Source organism: Dipodomys spectabilis, unplaced genomic scaffold (genome assembly GCF_019054845.1).
Source record: "Dipodomys spectabilis isolate Male_0828 unplaced genomic scaffold, ASM1905484v1 ptg000107l, whole genome shotgun sequence".
In the NCBI taxonomy this organism is placed as follows: Eukaryota; Metazoa; Chordata; class Mammalia; order Rodentia; family Heteromyidae; genus Dipodomys; species Dipodomys spectabilis.
In genome coordinates, this window is record NW_024870784.1 from 6,902,622 (window position 1) to 6,922,836 (window position 20,215).

Sequence of the window (20,215 nt, forward strand, 5' to 3'; positions counted from 1 at the left end):
AACGCAGCCTCCAGAGTAGCTAGGATGACAGGCGTGAGCCACCAGCGCCCGGCTCAGTCTACTTTTTTAGCTGCACACTTTGGACAAGCAGAAAACCTCAAATACTTTATTCCACCAATAAGCAATGGCATCTATGCAGAACAATGTGCGGTACCGGCCCAGCCTCGTAGCGCCCTCTGCTGTCCTGTTTTCCCATACGCAGATCAATGCACCTGCTTTAAGACATCGGCCCTCTGAAAATCATATTATCTACAGAAAAAGTTGGGAAAAAGTTGGCTTTTATTTGCATTTTCACTTATTACACCAAGAAGTAGACACCTCTGTGTTTTTAAGCAAATAGTGGCCCCGCATGGGGCCAAGTTCTGTAAAAACATCAAATGCTTCTTAGTGGAGGCACAAAACAAATCTTTTAAAAAATAAAAACGTAACATCCCAAGGCCTTTATTGCATAAGGAGGAGGAGTAAAGGCGGAGACTAGGGGTTTTTAGTCGTGAGCCGAGGCCCGGTGGATTCTCTGCTGGGTCACGTGGCCTTGAGATTCTGTAAATGCACAGACAGGGTTACTGGTTTTTAGAAAATACCTGGGGGCTGCCGGATGCCTGGTATTTGGAGAATGAAGACAATGCTTTAGAAAAGAATTCATCTATAACCAAATTCACTTGATGAAGGTACTGCATATAAAGCAGTTAGTTATATACATAAATAACATAAAATAATCATAAATTAAAGTCAAATGTTCTCCCACTCTGAGAACGGGGGTGTAGACGGAGGGGCGGGGTGGGGGTGGGGAAGGCTCTCACTGCAGGGTGGGGCCCAGGCCTGGGAACTGGCCCCAGATGTGGGAGGGGCGGGGCCTCTGGCTGCGGGGCGGGGCCCAGGCCTGGGAACTGGCCCCAGATGTGGGAGGGGCGGGGCCTCTGGCTGCAGGGCGGGGCCCAGGCCTGGGAACTGGCCCCAGATGTGGGAGGGGCCGAGCCTCTGGCTGCAGGGCGGGGCTGGCTCAGGACCTCCCTCTTTGCAGAGGGCATGCCCAGCATGCCAGCTCTTACCCCCTCCCAAACCTGTTGAATGAGGTCCCGAGTGGCATTCTGCATCACGGGCCATTCTTGGCCCCTGGCCATCCCAGACTTTCGGGCCTCCTTTACCCAGTGTCTCTACGGGGCCGGCTCCCAGAGTACAAGAGCAAAGACAAAATAAAGTGGGCACGTAAGACCCGCCCTTCCCCACGTCTCTAAAGAGCTGCCGGCTGCCAGCTCAGTGTGCCAGCGGGGGACGGCGTGGGCCCTGGTGGGTGAGGCGTCCACGCTTCTCCCGGGGAGCTCACCCCACTGCTCCATCCCCGCCTGTGGGAAAGGGCACCACTTCTCCCTAGAGAGCAATTCCAGGAAACTCTCCCAAACATCCACCTCTGCACCTGAGGCTCACACAGAAAAAAAACCCAGATCCCCAGATCCCTTCCTGCTCTCCGCTTGGGGGGGTGGGGGGGGTGGCTGAACTTCAGTCACAATAAATATATCAGGTGGGAGAGTCCTGAGCCCACGCTGGAGCCGCCTCCGGCCTCAGCCAGGCAGGCCCCAGGCGGGCCCCACGCCACACCTCGGGCCTCTGCCCCTGGCGTGGAGGCAGAGCTGGACGCACACGGAGAGGTCTACAGTGTGAGTGACTTCATGTTAAAATGCACAGACAGGGTTACTGTCTGGGCCTGGAATACGTAAGATCTGCCTGAATAGAATGAAAAGCAACGTTACCCCCTCTCCCCCTCCCCCCCAGCGCTGCTTGTGGCCGCTGGCCACACGGAGACGCTGCCGGGCGTGGTGGGTGGCGAGACCACCCGGGCCTCGGTCCCCGGCTCTGACAGCCGGCTCCAGCAACCCGCGTTTCGGGGGGATCCGCTTGCTTGGTCCCCATGCCAGGCGCGAGGAGCACAGTGCGGACACTGTGACTGCCCCCGTCTGTCTGCGTTTCAGTAGCAACTGAGTTCAAAACGAAAACCAACGAACCCCTCGCCTCCAGGGCCTCCTTCTCCTCAAGCCCGAGATGGAGTGTGGAGCGGGCGGCAGGGCTGCACTACCTGGCTGAGACACGTGCACGGAGCCCCATCCAGCTCCCGCCTCCCGCCTGCCGGCACGGCCTCCCCCACCGGACCCATGGGCCTCACAGCTGGCTGGGCCGCAGCAGAGCCCGGGCGGCCTGCGGGCCTGCGCCCTCGCCCTGTTCCTGTTTGGTATCCAGCAAACAAATCCCGCCGTCCTCCAGCTCGCACGGACTCAGTAGCCGAACATCTGCGGCTGCTCGGGCTGCACCTGGGGCTGTGCGGGCTGCTGCGGGGGGGCCGGGGGCCGCGGTGGTGCGTCCGTCGGGGGCACGGCCCGCCAGGTGAGCGGGTGCTGCTCGCCGAGCTGGCTGCCCAGGGGCGTGATGGAGTTCACCAGCGTGGTGAGGTTGATGAAGTGGGCCACCGACGGCGCGCTGGGAGCCTCGGGCTGCGGGTGCAGCTGCACGTCGTGCGCCCGGTTGTGCAGCATGGCGGAGCCGCTGACCGTGTCGAAGGTCACGGTCAGGATGGAGTTGTCCAGCTGCAGCTGGCGCTCAGGGGTGGTGAGGGGCCCCACAGCCACCGGCTGCAGGCTGGTAAACTGAGTCCCAGCCGCGGTGGTGACGGGCGTGACGGTGATGTTGGTCAGGCCGACGGAGCTGGGTGGGGCGGTCACTCCAGGGTCCCCCAGGGTCACGACCACCTGCAAGGGCCACAGGCAGCGGGAGACGGTGAGTTGTTTCTGAAGACAGGAAAACGCAGGAGCTACGGGGGGGGGAGGGGGGGGGGAGGGGGGCGGTGGCAGGGGTCCTGGGGTGCAGTCCCTTGGGGATGACCTCACCCTGGGCTGAAGGACCAGAGGTAAAACCTGGGTCATTGAAAGCAGAAATACAGGTGGGGTACAAGCGATTCACGCTGAGAGCTGAGGATCACAGTTCAAAGCCAGCCTGGGAGGCTCTTATTTTCAATTAGCCACCAAAAAGCTGGGAGTGGAGCTCAAGTGGTACAGTGCAGTCTTGAGTGGAAAAAGCTTGAGAGACAGCACCCAGGCCCTGAGTTCAAGCCCCAGCACTGGTGCATACAGAAGAGGAAATGCGGCTGACGCCCATAGAAGCCGTGAGGGGGCGCGGCTGGCCAGACAGAAGGCAGAGGCGGCCGCTCCTCCGCCCCACCTCGAGGGGGACAAGTGGAAGCTGGACAGGCGTGCGTGGCTGGGAAGGGCGGCCGAGGCCTGCAGGGAACCCTCCTCCGTGGGGATCATCATGCAGAGCAAGCCTGTCTGCCAGAGACTCAGAGCCTCGGAAACGGGTGACGGAGGGAGGGCAGAGCAGGGGAGAGGAGGAGAGGAGGAGCAGTGCGGGCAGCAGAGCCCAGGGCTGCGGCCCTGTGCTGACCTCTCCGGCCACGTCGAATCTCCCCAAGGTGGACACAGCCCGGAGCTGCCCGCCAGCTCTCGTCCGTGGGCTAACCACGATGCGGGTGGTCTGGTCAGGAGTGGGAGGCGCCTCTGGGCCTCCGACAGGTGTAAAGGGCCGGAGCGCGGACCCTGGCGGGCAGGCGCGGGGTGCCCGGCTCACCTGCTGAATGCTCTGCACCGCTGAGTTGGTCTCATCGCCCACGCCGCCCGTGAACTGGGGCTCCTTTTCCGTATACTCGCCGAAGGCGGCCTCCTCCTCAGGGACTGGGGTCCCTGCCTCCTCCCCCGGCCTCCGCCTGCGCTTGTGGCTGCGCTTCGCAGTCTTCCCGTGCTTTCCTTCCGCCAGCTCCTCCTGCTCTAGGCCCAGCTCGGGCTGTGGGGGGAGCACTTTCAGCTCCCGACCGGGTTGGTGGGGTGAAGTGGGGCGGGGGGGGGGGAGAGGGGGAGAGGCTGCCACAGAAGCTGGTGGCCACACCTGGCCTCAGCTGTAAGGCTCTTTCAGAGATAATGTGCGAAGCCGCTGGCAGGAGGGGCCGCTGGGGCGCACCCTCCGCCACGCGGAGCCAGTGCGGACTACTTTGTATTTAGATGGTTTAACCACAAAGCCCAACGAGCCCGGCTGCTCCCACGGGCCAGCAGCACAGGGCCAGGCGAGCCCGCCTGTGCCTCTTCCCGGGGGGCGGGGCAGCCCAGCACCTGTCACTGTCACCCACCCAGACTTAGTGTGGCACCCAGGGGTAGCAGACCCAGCAGCAGCAGCTGGGCTGTGGGTTGTGTCAGGGTACAGATGGCTCATGGGAGTCTGGGCTGGGCCAGGCCTTCCTCCTGTTCCTGACACCGTTCTCCACCCTGGGGGAAAGAACCACTGCCCAACCGCTCCACCCTGGGGGAAAGAACCACTGCCCAACCGTGCGCTGCTTCTCAGAAACCAACCACACCACATGCTGCCTTGTGATCCGACAGAGCTGTTATAAAGGAATGAACTAAAAATTCCTTCCCAACTTCAGATCACCCAGTGTGTCCTTGGGACAGCGAAAGTGCCACGTTCCCCACACAGAGCTGCAAGTCCGTACAAGCACCCTGGGCAGAATGTTCTGGAAGGCTCTGGGAGAGGGCTAAGCACAGAACCAGAAACGAGGCACCCACAAGCGGGCCACCCAAGGCTGCTGCCTGTCCACGGCCGGGGGCCCTGGGCAGGCCCGCCGCTCACCTGGACGATGCCGATGGATGAGGCGTCGATGGTGGTGGTCTCCGGGAGGTGGTCCAGATCGTCAATCCGCACAGCCAGGACCTGCAAGGGCACAGGGCAGCCAGTGACGATGCTGCCCCCCCCCCCCCGCCATGGTTGCCGGGTGCACACGCAGGAACCAGAGCACTGCGTGGGTCACCACGGCAGGCACCCCAGTGGCAGCTCTCCTCTGCTGAGGATGACCCTGCGTCCATGGGCCTGTCCCACTCATCCTCCTTAACCCCGCCCCGCCCCACCATCTTACCCAGGTGGCCCCCTGCACCAGCCCACGCCCCTGCGCCCACCCCAGGTGCAGCCCCCCCCATGACTTTCACCGTCCCTCCCCTGGCTTCCCTCCCCAGCACGGCAAGGCACATGGCACGGCACGGCACCCGCAACTGGCCCCGTGGGTGTCACCCAGCTCTTGCTGCAGGATGACCCACGCTCCTTGCTATCCTGATTTTGCTCATCACACTTATTACCGCGACAACTTGGTTTAAATGATAAGCAAGATAACAAAATGCAGGCGTGGGGGAGAGTGGACTAAGGAGGCAGCTAGGAAGGGAGCTGGCTGTGGAAAGCGGACGCGGGCTGCTCTCGAACCTCACCCCACAACTGCACAAGCACCTTCCAGCTGCTGCTCAGCCAAGGGAAAAGAAGATGCATAGTAGGGCGCTGGTGGTCACGCCTGCAATCCTAGCTACCCAGGAGGCTGAGATTCGAGCACTGAGGTTCAAAGCTGGGCCAGGCAGGAAAAGGCCGTGAAACTTAACTCCAATAAACCACTGGGAGTGGAACTGTGGCTCAAGTGGTAGAGTGCCAACTTTGAGTAAAAAAGCTCAGGGACAGAGCAAGGAGTTCAAGCCCCGTGCCGGTTCACACACACACAGGAGGATGGGAATGTCCACAGTGCGGCAATGAGGCCAGCCTGACGGGTCTCTGAAGTGAGGTGAGGAGCCAGAACAGGAGGGCTGGGGCGCCGCTGCGGGGCCCCTGGCTTGCGTGGGTCCCCTGAGCTCCCCGCGTCCTCCTGCCGCTCCTCCGTGAACTCTCCACAGCGTGAGCGCGTGTCTTGAGCCGTCTTCACCCCGCCCTTTGCTTTTTTCCCATCCTAAACCCAGTGGTCACATCCAGTGACTTGCTCACGATTTATCGTGACCTCCATGCTTGTAACATCTCCGGTTTCAGTGACCTAGAGTATTCACCCCATTCCTTCTTCTTTTTTTTTGTTGGTTTTGGGGCTTGAACTCTGTCCCCCAGCTCTTCAGCTCAAGGTGAGCGCTCTACCACTTGAGCCACAGCTCCGCTTCTGGTTTTCTGGTGGTTTATTGGAGATCAGTCTCATGGCCTTTCCTGCCCGGGCTGGCTTTGAAGTGTGATCCTCAGATCTCAGCCTCCCGGTAGGTAGGATGACAGGCATGAGCCCCCAGCGCCCGGCTTGCGTCTTTGTTCTAGCGCACAGCACATTAGGGTGACCTTGGCCCGCTTTCAGAGGGCGCTCTCGGGGAGGCCAGGCCCCACTGCCGTATCCATTTCCCGCTCTGGGTCCTCGGAGGGGTCCCCTGGTGCCCCATGGTGCCTGTGCTTTGTGTATTGGTCATCTGATGGGAACGGGGAAGGCCGTGCTGGCCCCGAGCTGGCTCTCCAGAGAGAAGGTCATTTAGAGCCCACCCTGCTACTCTCCGGTCCTCACCGTCTCTGCGGCGGAGAGCCACCCGGGGGGGTGGGGGGGGGGCGGGAGGGGCCCTGCCCCAGGGGACTCAGGCGGTGGCCAGTGCTGGAGCAGGACCAGCGCGCCAGGGCCGGAGGTGGGCAGAGTGGCCCCCATGGAGGGCAGGAGGAGGCGGAACGGGCGGGGCGGCGCTTGCCTCGGGGTGCTTTCTCCGCATGTGTCTGCTCATGGAGGCCCGGGTGGACACCTTGGTCCCGCACAGCTGGCAGCTCTGCGCCTCCACCTTGTCGTGGGTGAGCTGCATGTGCTTCTGCAGCATGTACTCGGTGACATACTTCTTGTCACACACGGAGCACGTCCACTGCTTGCCCACTTCACACGCGCACGTGCAGGGGGGAAGAGAGAGCAGGAGTCACGGGGAGAGGGGGGCACCCTGTCCCCCAGCCCCCTCCCAGGCTGACCTGCCCGGCCTCTGCTGGACGCAGCGGGGACCGCCGAGCAAGGGGCCCGCGTCCCTCACCAATACTGGGAATTCAAGAACGGACACCCAAACATTGTGGTGGGTGCCAGAGGTCCAAGGCCGCTGTTGTGAAGCCTAGGCAGCACCGGTGTCCCAGAAGTGTCCACAGAACGGCACAGCGGCTCCCTGCGGGCGCACGGCCCGCCTACCTGTGTGGATGAGCTTGTGCGTCTCCATCGTGTTCCGCTCACTGAACGTCTTCCCGCACAGCTCACACATGAAGTCTTTAATCCCTGCGGAGAAAGGCTCGCTTAAGCTCAGATGCTTCAAGTGTTTTGACTTAGTTGCTCACAAAAGACATTGTGCTTCGGTCTTTATCGTGTCTCGAGGGAGCTGTAAATTACCAGAAGATGTAAATGAAGTCCATTCCAAACTCAGCCAGAAAGCTGAGGCTTGGAAAATTTACTCCTCTACGGTGACATTTCATATAAAAAAAAAATGAGGAATAGGAAGGCTTGTTTGAGAACCTAGATGTGGGGAGGAGCCTACGGGGGCGGGGAGGAAAGAACAATTTCTTTGAGAATATTAATTTATCTATACCTACTGCAAACAGACACCCATTGCATAGCCCATCCACACAATGGTACAAAATAATAAATGAAAGCCAAGACCAAACGCAAAGAAACATAAATATGCTAGGATAGAGTCAACCGAATTGCCAAGGTCACACAAAATGCTTGAAAAAATGATTTTAACTATCCAACAACACATTAAAAATACCATTTCACCAGGGTCAAGTTGGGTTTATACCGGAAACACAAGGATGGTTCAATGCATGCAAATCAATGAGCATGAATATGTCACATCGACAGCATAAACGAGAAAAATCATACGATCATCTCAACAGATACAAGAAAAGCATTTAAGCTGAGCACTGTTGGCTCACACCAGCCATAATCCTAGCTACTCAGGAGGTTGAGCTCTGAGGATCGCAGTTCAAAGCCGGCCAAGGCAGGAAAGTCCCTGAGATTCTTTTTTTTTTTTTTTAATTTTTTTTTTGGGTCCGGTCGTGGAGCCTGAACTCTGGGCCTGGGCGCTGTCCCTCAGCTCTTCAGCTCAAGGCTAGCACTCTACCACTTGAGCCACAGCGCCACTTCCGGCTTCTTTTTGCTTATGTGGTGCTGAGGAATCGAACCCAGGGCCTCAGGCATGCAAGGCAAGCACTCTACCACTGAGCCACCTTCCCAGCCCTCCCTGAGATTCTATCTCCAAAAAACCAGAAGTGGAGCTGTGGCTCAAAGTAGTAGAATATTAGCCTTGAGCAGAAAAGCTTAGGAACAGTGCCTAGCCAGTGCCTACCCAAAGAAAAAGCATTTAACAAAGGAGGGTCAACATCCCTTCAAAAAACCATAATGAAATTCAGTATGGAGGGATCATACGTCAACATGGTAAAGGTTATGGACAGCGAACACACAGACTGAACAGCAGAAAGCTGAGAGCATTTCCATCAAGATCTGGAAAACAAGGGGGCCCATAATTCCTGCTCCGATTCAGTCGAGTACTGCCATTAAACATACGAAGAATAAGGGGAAAGCAAATTATCCCTTCACAGAACACGCTTCTATGTAGGGGAAAAGCAAAAGACTCTGAATACTGAAAAATTTGGTAAAGTTGCAGGATATAAAAGCCAACATAGAAGAATGTAAACACCAACAACCAATTTTCTGAGAAATCATGACAACAATTCTATTCATAATAGTTTCAAGGAAAAAAAATCCTAGGAATAAATATAACCAAAGAAGTAAAAGACCTCTGCAATAAAAAGTGCAAAACACTGGTGAGAGAAACTGATACATACCAGTTGGAAAAGCAACTTCCATTCATGAACCCGAAGAGTTAATACTGGTAAAACATCCGCACTAGCCAAACGTGGTGGCACCCACCTGCAACCCCTAGCACTCAGGAGATGGAAGCAAGAGGACTGGGGGTCTGAGCTGACACTCAGCTATCCAATGCGTTTGAGGCTATCCTGGGCTAAACAACCACCGCAGAACAACAATCGCACCACATGCCATACATACCTACGACCTTCTCACACTTCACAGGCAGCGTGAGGGACACAGCAGAGGTCATGCAACCCTGAGCTTTAGGAACCAAGCTGGAGACCTCAACACCTCCTGACTTCAAGAACTACCAGAGTCACAGGATCCAACACACTGTGGCGCTGACAGGAAAACAGACACACAGACCAACGTAACAGAAGACACACATCAAAAGCCAACGAATTCCCAACAGATCTGCCCATCCAGCACCCGTGCCAGGGACACCGGACGTCACCTGCAGAAGCCTGAGATGGACTCCGTGTCAGCTCTGTACACACACACACGTCAACTCAAAGCGGAAGAAAGACCTTGATGCAAGAGCTGACATTTGTAGAAGGAAACAGGAAACGCTTTCAGACATCAGTTCAGGTAATGATTTTGGATATGACTCAAAACACAAGACATAAATGGAACCACAGAAAAATAGAATGGCATCAAATAAGATGCTGACAGCTGCAGAGCAAGAGGTCTGAAAGAAGAGATGAGAAGAGCCACCTCTGCCTTTGGCAAAGGAGTAATTTCCAGAACATGGAAGGAACTCAACAGATGGGTGAACAACAGCAGACACGGGTTATGGGAAAATGCCTGACGTCCTTGGTTTGCAGGAAACTGCACATCAAAACCACTATGAGGGACTGAGTAGTGGCAGCTCACACCTGTAATCCCAGCCGTGCAGGAGACTGAGATCTAAGGATCACAGCTCAAAGCCAGCCTGGAGGAAAAGTCTTTGAGACTCATCTCCAATAGCCAGGAAATACCCAGAAGTGGAGGTGTGGGTCAAGTGGTAGAGTACCAGCCTTGAGTGCAAAAGCTAAGAAACAGCACTCAGGCCCTGAGGTCACGACTCAGGAGGAACAGGCACACAATCAGAACGAGCTATCACCTCACCCGACTGACGGCTCTTGTTCAGACACCAGAGAGCAACACGTGCCGGGGAGGGTGTGGAGGGGGAACGCACAGGCTGCTGGGATTGGGTTTCTGGCCCTCTGGAGGCATGATGGGACCCCAGAAGTGACCGGTTTCCAGGTGCAGCCTGGGACCACTGGCCAAAGGTAGAATAAAGGCTTGTGGTCTAGACACAGCTCACACCCCACAGGGCTGCGTGGGGCCGGGCGCGTGGGGAAGCGCTGAGGCACATGGCCACCCCCCCCCCCCAGCCGAACCTCAGGAGCCTCGGGCCGCTGGCAGAGCGGCCACGGGAGGCAGCCGTCCTGGGCGGCCGGCTCGGGGCGCGGCGGGCGCGGCGGGCGGGGCACGCACCCGTGTGTCGCTTGTAGTGCTTCAGCATGTTGACCTTCTGCGCGAACTTGCGGTGGCACTCCTTGCACTCGTACTCCTTGATGCCCTTGTGCAGCTTCATGTGGTGGCGCAGCGCGTGCTTGGTCTTCATGCCTGGGGACGGGGCGGGTCAGCGCGTGCCAGGCCCCCGAGGCCCCGCAGGGCCGTCCCGGGACGCCTGTGCCAGCCTGACAGGCACAGATGTCCAGGGTCCTCAGAGGTCGCCCGTGCCCATGGGAGCGGTGGGTGACACCGGGGTGACTTCCCGAGAGGCCCCAGCGTGCCTGGCTTCCGGCGTGGTGGGCTTCCTGTCAGCTCTGAGGAGGAACTGCGCGGTTCCCAGAGTGATGGCTAACCTCTTCTTTGGTCAGTTGTGGGGCTTGAATTCAGGGCCTGGGCATTGACCCTGAGCCTCTCTGTGTTCAAGGCTAGCGCTCTACCCCTTGAGCCACAGTGCCACTTCTGGTTTTTGAGTATTTATTGGAGGTAAGAGTCTCATGTCTCAGGGGCACTTTTCTGCACAGGCTGGCTTTGAACCATGATCCTCACATTTCAGCCTCCTGAGTGTGAGCCACTGGCACCCGGCGATGTGTGTGCGTGTGCTGGTACTGGGGCTTAAACTCAGGGCCTGGGCGCCGTCACTGAGCTTTAGCGCTCAAGGGGGTGCTTTATCACTTGAGCAAGTCCACTCCTGGCTTCTTGCTCGTTAACTAGAGGTAGCATTTCATGGACTTTCCTGCCTAGGCTGGCTTCAAACTGCGATCCTCAGGTCTCAGCCTCCCGTGCAGCTAGGATTACAGGGGTGAGCCACCAGCTCAAGCTCCTTTCGTTACTTAACACTGCCAATCTTAAGAAGGCAGAGCAAGCCGGAGCCTTACACAGGCCAACGGGGAAGGGACGTGTGCGTGCCAGAGCCTATTCGGGAGCGAGGGTCTCAGCCGGCCACGCAGGAGGCCAGTGTGTGCGCCAGGGCTCACGGCGGGCACTCAGCTGGCCCAGCGCTCACAGAGCAGACTGCTGGCTGCCGGAGGCATGCCCAGGGCTCGGCTGGCTTCTCCCCGAGGACAAGCCCCCAAAGCACGGCACGGCCGGGGGCAGCCGTCTGCACGTGGCTCATTGGCAGCTGGCCAACGGCCTGATCAGCCCCTCCCCCTCCTCCTCATGCCACCCAGGAAACTCTCCAGCCAGAGAGCTGACACAGCCAGAATTCTAACACAGGGGCCTGGGGGCCTTACACAGCAGGGCCACCAGGGGGCGCAAGAGTGCTCAGCGAGGATTCGGGTTCAGGGGGCACTGGCAGACCTTGGACTCTTGAAGAGCTTTGACCTTAGGACATTATCCTTCATCTTCTGATTTAAAAGCTTCCCTCCCCGCCCCCCACGCACACTTAAAGGGACACCACTGCAGGCGGTGAGAGGCTGGCCAGAAAGGGAGTCCTGTAGCAGGCGCCAGGCGCCGGGGCACACAGGCCTGGTCTCAGGCCCTGCCTCCCAGAACGTCCTCGGTTTGTGAGTGCCACCGTGTGACAGTGCCACCGTGTGACAGTGCCACGTCCGACAGTGCCACCGTGCAACAGTGCCACCGTGTGACAGTGCCACCGTGTGCCACCGAGCGACAGTGCCACCGTGCGACAGTGCCACCGTGCGACAGTGCCACCGTGTGACAGTGCCACCGAGCGACAGTGCCACCGTGCGACAGTGCCACCGTGTGATGTCACCCTCTACAAAGGGGCATGAGTAGGCCAGAGCAAGCCCCACCCCCTACTTACACAGACTAACGGTCAGATACCATTCCCGGTCTCAGTTTGCTCCTTCCAACACCTGACTTGTTATGCAGCAGTAGCGAGGAGGGCCAGGTGCTGGCGGCTTTTGCCTGCAATCCCAGCCACTCGGGAGGCTGAGATCTGAGGATGGCTGTTTGAAGCCAGCCAAGGGCAGGAAAATTCATGAGACTTAACTCCAGTATCTACAGCTCAAGTGGTAAAGTGCGGAGCCTTGAGCAAAAGAAGCTACCCAGGGCCAGGCGGCAGAGGCTCAGGTCTGTGATCGTAGCGACTAAGGAGGCTGAGATGTGAGACTCTTCTCTCCAATTAACCAAAAAAAGCTGGAAGTATATCTATGGTTCAAGTGGAAGAGCACTACTTGAGCACAAAAGCTCAGAGATGGTGCCTAGGACCTGAGTTCAAGCCTCAGGACCATCAGAAAAGAAAAAAAAAAAAAAAGCTATTCAGGCCCTGAGTTCAAGCACCAGTACGTGTGCACACACCCTGTGCTGGGATTACCGTGTTTTTCATTCCGCTGATGGGGCGATGTACCGGGAGGTTCGGCACAGCACTGCTTTATTTCACAGGACTGGGATGGATTCCCGGGCCGCGGTGGCAAGGTGCTGCCAGCGGCTGCCCCAGTGGACACGGGTGGACACCGTGGTCCTGGATCACTGCGCAGGCATAGCCTCCTCCTTGGAGGAGGGCTTGTTTGTGCCTTTTGGATCACCTTGTTTTTCTGCTGGAATCTTCCTGAGTTAATGCTCCTGCATCTTTCTTTCCTTGTGATTGAGGCCTGTGGCGCTCCCTGCACGGCCACACAGCCACCTGTCAGTCCCTGCTGCCCTCCAGTAGGGAGCCGCCTGGCCAGCAGCAGGGCCCACAGCACGGCTGCTCCATGGCTCCGTGGCACAGGCTGGCATGGCCCCAGGCCAGGATGGCACCCGCCTCTCCAGCCCCGGCGCCCGGCCCCTCCTGCCCAGCCCCCGCCTCTCCCGCCCCGGCGCCCCGCCCCTCCCGCCCCGCCCCTCCCGCCCCGGCGCCCCGCCCCTCCCACCCCGGCGCCCCGCCCCTCCCACCCCGGCGCCCCGCCCCTCCCGCCCGGCCCCCGCCTCTCTCTCCCCGGCGCCCCGCCCCTCCCGCCCGGCCCCCGCCTCTCTCTCCCCGGCGCCCCGCCCCTCCCGCCCGGCCCCCGCCTCTCTCTCCCCGGCGCCCCGCCCCTCCCGCCCCTGCGCCCCGCCCCTCCCGCCCCTGCGCCCCGCCCCTCCCGCCCCTGCGCCCCGCCCCTCCCGCCCGGCCCCCGCCTCTCTCTCCCTGGCGCCCCGCCCCTCCCGCCCCGGCGCCCCGCCCCTCCCGCCCGGCCCCGCCCCTCCCGCCTGGCCCCGCCCCTCCCGCCCGGCCCCGCCCCTCCCGCCTGGCACCCACCTTTCCCGCACTCGGCGCACAGGTACTCGCGGATGTCATCGTGCACGCGCATGTGCTCCTTGAGCATGTCCTTCCGGGCGAAGGACTTCCCGCACTGCTCACAGGCGTGGCTCTTCACACCTGCAAGCCCACAGCCACACTGCAAAGCGGGCAGAGGCAAGGAGGCAGTGCCGGGCCCCGGTGGTCACCCGTTCATGGGCCCCGGGGCTTCGCTGGGGCTGGCCTGGGACGGCCCGGGAGGGCTTGAGTGTGGCAGGATGGGGCACTGCGTGGGGAGGGGCGTGCGTGCCCGGGAGAGGGAAAGAAGATGGAGAGGGGCGGGAGGAAGGTGAGGGAGCCTCCGTGTCACACCTGCGTGAGCCCCAGCGGCCCCTCCTGCAGCTCCGGCCCGCTCCACAATAGCCAGGCGCCGCCGGTGGCTCACGCCATCATCCTAGCTACTCAGGAGGCTGAGAGCTGAGGATTGAGGTTCAAGGCCAGCCCAGGCAAGAGAAGTCCATGAGACTCTCATCTCCAATGAACCAGCAGAAAACCGGAAGTGGCGCTGTGGCTCAAGTGGTAGGGTGATCGCCTTGAGCTGAAGAGCGGAGAGGCAGTGCCCAGACCCAGAGTTCAAGACCCACGACCAACAAAACAAAAACAAAAAAACAGCCCGCTACCTGTGTGGATGAGCTTGTGACGCTCCAGGTTCCCGATGCTGTTGAAGATGCGACCACAGATCTCGCAGGGGTGAATGTACCTGGAGCAGAGACGAGCCTCAGTCCACTAGTCCCTGCACTGGGCTCCACGGAGCTCCCCGAATCCTCTGCGGAGGCCGGAGCCCCACGGCCTCAGGAGGTGGCGTTTCCAGAGGGGACTACGGGGAAGCAAGGCCACCAGCCTGTCCTGGTCAGCGGCCAGGACACACACCTCGGGATGGGCTGGGACATGGGAACCAGCCCTGCCGCGCCTCCTCGCAGACGCCGACCGCGGGGTGGCTGGCGCTGGTGTCTGAGCCCCGGTCTGTGGGCTTGGGCACAGCCTCTACACCAAACCTCACCGAGGGCTTTCACCTGGCACTGGTTCCGGTTCCGGCCGCAACTGACACTGGCTCCAGAGGGGATGGGTGGGGAGGAGGGGCAAGGGTCCTAGGGTCCCTCCCGTGGCTGGGGATGGAGCTGTTCCCTGATACAGGGCCGCCCGGGGAGGGCAAGAGGTGAGGCCAGGAAGTGGCTGTCAGGAACACGCAGGCCACCCCAAGGTCCTTGGTGTGGTGATGCTCCTTGGCTGGCCAGAGCCATCTCTGTATAAATGCCCCACCCCGCCTCACCCCTACACTCTGCACAAACCCCCGTTCTGCCCCCACCTCACCCCTGCACTGCACAAACCCCCGTTCTGCCCCCCCGCCTCACTTCTGCACTGCACAAACCCCCATTCTGCCCCCCACCCCACCTCACCCCTGCACTGCACAAACCCCGTTCTGCCCCCCGCCCCCGCCTCACTTCTGCACGTTGGGGTCGGGCAGGTTCTCGCGGTGGATGACCATGTGCGCGTGGTACGTGGCCTTGAGCGCGAAGCGCCGGTGGCAGATGCTGCAGCCGTGGCCCTTCTCCTTGTGCACCTCCATGATGTGCTTCAGATACTCCTTCCCGCGGCCGAAGGTGAGCTGTGGGCGGGCGGGTGGGGCAGGGCCGTGACACCACTGTGCCAACGCCCACCTCGGAGAATGCGACACGCAAGGCCGGGCCAGGAGCCCCGGGGGGGGGGGGGGAGTCGCAGCCACAGCCACAGCCACACAGGGCCCAGCAGGCCACCAGGTCCTCAGAAACGAGGAACGGGGGCCAGGCCGGCCCAGCCCCACCCTGGGTGCGGGCCTGGTGACAGGTGGGCTCCCACGGGCTGGAGGCCTGCAGCCAGCATCCGCAGGTGCCAGGGACTCAGGACAGCGTTGCTGTGTGCGGCCCCAGTCCCCCCCACCCCTCCCCCCCCCGTGCACCTGGCAGCGCTTGCAGCTGTACTTGTGCGTTCCCCCCCCACACGCACACACCTGGCAGCGCTTGCAGCTGTACTTGTGCGTTCCCCCCCCCCACACGCACACACCTGGCAGCGCTTGCAGCTGTACTTGTGCGGCCCCAGGTCCCCCATGCATGCACACACCTGGCAGCGCTTGCGGCTGTACTTGTGCCCCTCCCGCACACGCACACACCTGGCAGCGCTTGCAGCTGTACTTGTGCCCTCCCCCGCACACGCACACACCTGGCAGCGCTTGCAGCTGTACTTGTGCCCCCCCCGGCACACACACCTGGCAGCACTTGCGGCTGTACTTGTGCATTCCCCCCGCACACGCGCACACACCTGGCAGCGCTTGCAGCTGTACTTGTGCGTCCCCCCCCGCACACGCACACACCTGGCAGCGCTTGCAGCTGTACTTGTGCGTTCCCCCCCGCACACGCACACACCTGGCAGCGCTTGCGGCTGTACTTGTGCCCCCCACGCGCACACACCTGGCAGCGCTTGCAGCTGTACTTGTGCCCTCCCGCACACGCACACACCTGGCAGCACTCGCAGCTGTACTTGTGCCCCCCCGCACACGCACACACCTGGCAGCGCTTGCAGCTGTACTTGTGCCCCCCCGCACACGCACACACCTGGCAGCGCTTGCGGCTGTATTTGTGCCCCCCCCCCCACGCACACACCTGGCAGCGCTTGCGGCTGTACTTGTGCCCCCCGCACACACACACACACCTGGCAGCGCTTGCGGCTGTACTTGTGCCCCCCCGCACACGCGCACACACCTGGCAGCGCTTGCAGCTGTACTTGTGCCCTCCCGCACACGCACACACCTGACAGCGCTTGCGGCTGTACTTGTGCCCCCCCCCGCACACGCACACACCTGGCAGCGCTTGCGGCTGTACTTGTGCCCTCCCGCACACGCACACACCTGGCAGCGCTTGCGGCTGTACTTGTGCCCCCCCGCACGTGCACACACACCTGGCAGCGCTTGCAGCTGTACTTGTGCCCCCCCCACACGCACACACCTGACAGCGCTTGCGGCTGTACTTGTGCCCCCCCCGCACACACACACACCTGGCAGCGCTTGCGGCTGTACTTGTGCCCTCCCGCACACGCACACACCTGGCAGCGCTTGCGGCTGTACTTGTGCCCCCCCGCACATGCACACACACACCTGGCAGCGCTTGCGGCTGTACTTGTGCGTTCCCCCCCGCACACGCGCACACACCTGGCAGCGCTTGCAGCTGTACTTGTGCCCCCCCCACGCGCACACCTGGCAGCGCTTGCAGCTGTACTTGTGCCCCCCCGCACACGCACACACCTGGCAGCGCTTGCAGCTGTACTTGTGAGGCCCCCCACACGCACACACCTGGCAGCACTTGCAGCTGTACTTGTGAGGCCCCCCCCACGCGCACACACCTGGCAGCGCTTGCGGCTGTACTTGTGCGTTCCCCCCGCACACGCGCACACACCTGGCAGTGCTTGCAGCTGTACTTGTGCCCCCCCGCACGTGCACACACACCTGGCAGCACTTGCGGCTGTACTTGTGCCCCCCCGCACGCGCACACACCTGGCAGTGCTTGCGGCTGTACTTGTGTCCTCCCGCACACGCACACACCTGTCAGCACTTGCAGCTGTACTTGTGCCCCCCCACGCACACACACACACCTGGCAGCGCTTGCAGCTGTACTTGTGCCCCCCCGCACACGCACACACCTGGCAGCGCTTACAGCTGTACTTGTGCCTCCCCGCACACGCGCACACACCTGGCTGCGCTTGCAGCTGTACTTGTGCCCCCCCACGCACACACACACACCTGGCAGCGCTTGCGGCTGTACTTGTGCCCTCCCGCACACGCACACACACCTGGCAGCGCTTGCAGCTGTACTTGTGCCCTCCCGCACACGCACACACCTGGCAGCGCTTGCGGCTGTACTTGTGCCCCCCCGCACACGCACACACACCTGGCAGCGCTTGCAGCTGTACTTGTGCCCCCCCGCACACGCGCACACACCTGGCAGCGCTTGCAGCTGTACTTGTGCCCCCCCCACGCGCACACCTGGCAGCGCTTGAAGCTGTACTTGTGCGTTCCCCCCGCACGCGCACACACCTGGCAGCGCTTGCGGCTGTACTTGTGCGCCCCCCACGCACACACACCTGGCAGCGCTTGCAGCTGTACTTGTGCCCCCCCGCACACGCACACACACCTGGCAGCGCTTGCAGCTGTACTTGTGCGGCCCCAGGTCCCCCATGCATGCACACACCTGGCAGCACTTGCAGCTGTACTTGTGCCCTCCCGCACACACACACACCTGGCAGCGCTTGAAGCTGTACTTGTGCGTTCCCCCCGCACGCGCACACACCTGGCAGCGCTTGCGGCTGTACTTGTGCCCTCCCGCACACGCACACACACCTGGCAGCGCTTGCAGCTGTACTTGTGCGGCTCCGAGTCGGCACTCCCGTCCGAGTTGTCGTCGTTCTCCTCTGAGGAGATCCCGATCTTGCCGATGAACTCCTCCCGCTGGTGCTCGTCCATCAGCGCGATGTCCTGCGGGGCAGCACAGCCGTCACAGCCCCGCCAGCGCCCCGCCCACCGCCGTGGTCCCGACGACACAGGCTGGCCTGGTCACCTGTGCCAACAAGTCACATTGCTGTCCCTGGGTAGGGCGTGGCGTCTGGTGCCCGGCCACCCCCACAGCGGCTCCCCGGCCTTCATCACGCCCATCCCCCACCTGGGCTCCCTCCATCCTCCAGGCGGGACAGCCCCGCTCTGCCTCTCACTTCCTCCCAGGAGCCGCCTGGGCTGGAACCTCAGCTGCACCACACGACCCGTGCAACCGGGGCACAAAAGCTTCTTGGAGAGGTTGATTACGGCCACGTCAGGGCGCAGCGAGGGTCTGCAAGCTGCACCCTGGATCCACCGCGGGGATGGTGTGGAGATGGGTCGGGAGGGCGGCCCTTGCAGACAGGTTCGTGCTTCACAAATGGGCCTGGGACTCCGTCTTGCCCCACCCCCGCCACTGGGCACCCAGCAAGAAGGCCGGAGAAGCCGACACCAGCGGGGAGCCCGCCTGAGCCGCCGCTGGCCTTCCAGGTGTAGGGGGTACATCGCTGTCGCTGCGCCTGGTCCACGGTGCCGTCAGGACCGCACCGCCCAGACAGACGGGGCTCAAGGGCCCGCGGGCCGGGTGCTGCCTGGAGAGGCTGAGGAACACGCCCCGACGTGGGGGCTGCGGGCCGGGAGACGCGCACCTTGAAGTGGACGTGGATGTGGTCCCTGAGCACGTCCACACGGAAGAACTTGCGCCCACAGATCTCACAGGTGTACTTCTTGTCGCCGTGCGTGAGCAGGTGCTTGTTCATGTTGCTGCGGCAGGAGAACACCTGGGGGCAGGACAGCGGCATGGAGAGGCTGAGAGGCCCGACTGGACACACGGAGGCCCGGCTGGACACGGACAGGCCTGGCTGGACACGCGGAGGCCCGGCTGGACACACGGAGGCCCAGCTGGACACGGACAGGCCCGGCTGGACATGGACAGGCCCGGCTGGACATGTGGAGGCCCGGCTGGACACAGAGAGGCCCGGCTGGACATGCAGAGGCCCAGCTGGACACAGTGAGGCCCAGCTAGACATGGAGTGACCTGGCTGGTATGGAGAGGCCCAGGTGGACATGGAGAACCCTGACTGGACATGGAGAGACCTGATTGGACATGGAGAGACCTGGCTGGTATGGAGAGGCCCGGCTGGACACGGAGAGGCCCGGCTAGACATGGACAGGCCCAGCTGGACATGGACAGGCCTGGCTGGACACGGTGAGACCCAGCTAGACATGGAGAGACCTGGCTGGTATGGAGAGGCCTGGCTGGACATGGAGAGGCCTGGCTGGACATGGAGAACCCTGACTGGACATGGAGAGACCTGGCTGGACATGGAGAGGCCCGGCTGGACATGGAGAAGCATGGCTGGGGAGAAGCGTGACTGGACACAGAGAAGCCCGGCTGCGCATGGAAGAGCCCTGTCTGGTCCTCAGGGGAAGCCTTGGCCAGCACAAGGGCACAGGTGATCTCTGCCAGCGTCTAAGTCCCGCCAGTGGCTCGGTGAGTGGGAAATGCCGGTGCCCAGCACAATGTCTAGGCTGACTTGTTCACACAGGTAAACACTGTGCCTGTGGGCCGGGCAAGACCCCTGTGCCCGCCTGCCCAGAGCAGTGGGCAAGCGCACTGCCTGCAGGGCTGGGAGCACTGAGCACGGGGCATCTCCACCGACGGCCTGCTCTGCGGCCAGGAAGCGGGCACGGGCGCCCTGGCCAGGCTGCTCGAGCGGCCTCCGCCATCCCATGCCGGCCTCAGCTCCAACCTGTAGCTCCAGGTTACACGCCGGCCCAGGGGCCCGGCTCACGTGGAGGTTTGATATCAGGAGGTTTTAGATGAAAATACAGATTTCCACTTCCTCTTGAAAAGGTAAAAACACCTTGGTCGTACGGCCATGTGTGCCGGGGCCGGGGTGTAGTTGGCTGGCCGCGTGGGGCTTGGCTTTCCTGGACATGTGATGCTCCAGGGTGCCGGTGGCTCCCGTGAACTGCGTGTAGCTACGGCAGTGAGCGAGACCCTCCCCTCCCCGCCCCCCGCACGCCCCCCAAGCTGCCTGGGCGAGGGCCACACGGGACCCTCTCTGGGAGCTGGGCAATGGCAGCATGCACGTTGTGGGGCCGTGAGGTCCAGCCCTCTGGCACAGCGGGCACCTGCCGCCACCCGGTGGGGAGAGGTGGTGGGTCTGACCTCAGCCCAGACAAGGTGCTCAAAGAACAGGGCATGTGGCCCGGGACTGAGGGCTCACGTCTGTGA

At 61.6% G+C, this 20,215-nt stretch overlaps 1 protein-coding gene across 1 annotated transcript in view; it reads right to left on the reverse strand.

The window, feature by feature from the left end:
* Positions 1–261: 261 nt before the first annotated feature.
* The window catches only part of Prdm15 (PR/SET domain 15), a 43,525-nt gene continuing 23,571 nt past the window's right edge, over positions 262–20,215 (reverse strand). The window contains exons 14-24 of the mRNA XM_042687366.1: positions 18,624–18,755; positions 17,785–17,919; positions 14,861–15,024; positions 14,039–14,118; positions 13,380–13,499; positions 10,175–10,306; positions 7,022–7,105; positions 6,549–6,724; positions 4,663–4,743; positions 3,613–3,825; positions 262–2,738 (exon numbers count right to left, since the gene is read on the reverse strand). Of these exons, the coding sequence (XP_042543300.1) occupies positions 2,268–2,738; positions 3,613–3,825; positions 4,663–4,743; positions 6,549–6,724; positions 7,022–7,105; positions 10,175–10,306; positions 13,380–13,499; positions 14,039–14,118; positions 14,861–15,024; positions 17,785–17,919; positions 18,624–18,755 (1,788 nt within the window). The 3' untranslated portion in view covers positions 262–2,267. The remainder of the gene's footprint in view (positions 2,739–3,612; positions 3,826–4,662; positions 4,744–6,548; positions 6,725–7,021; positions 7,106–10,174; positions 10,307–13,379; positions 13,500–14,038; positions 14,119–14,860; positions 15,025–17,784; positions 17,920–18,623; positions 18,756–20,215) is intronic.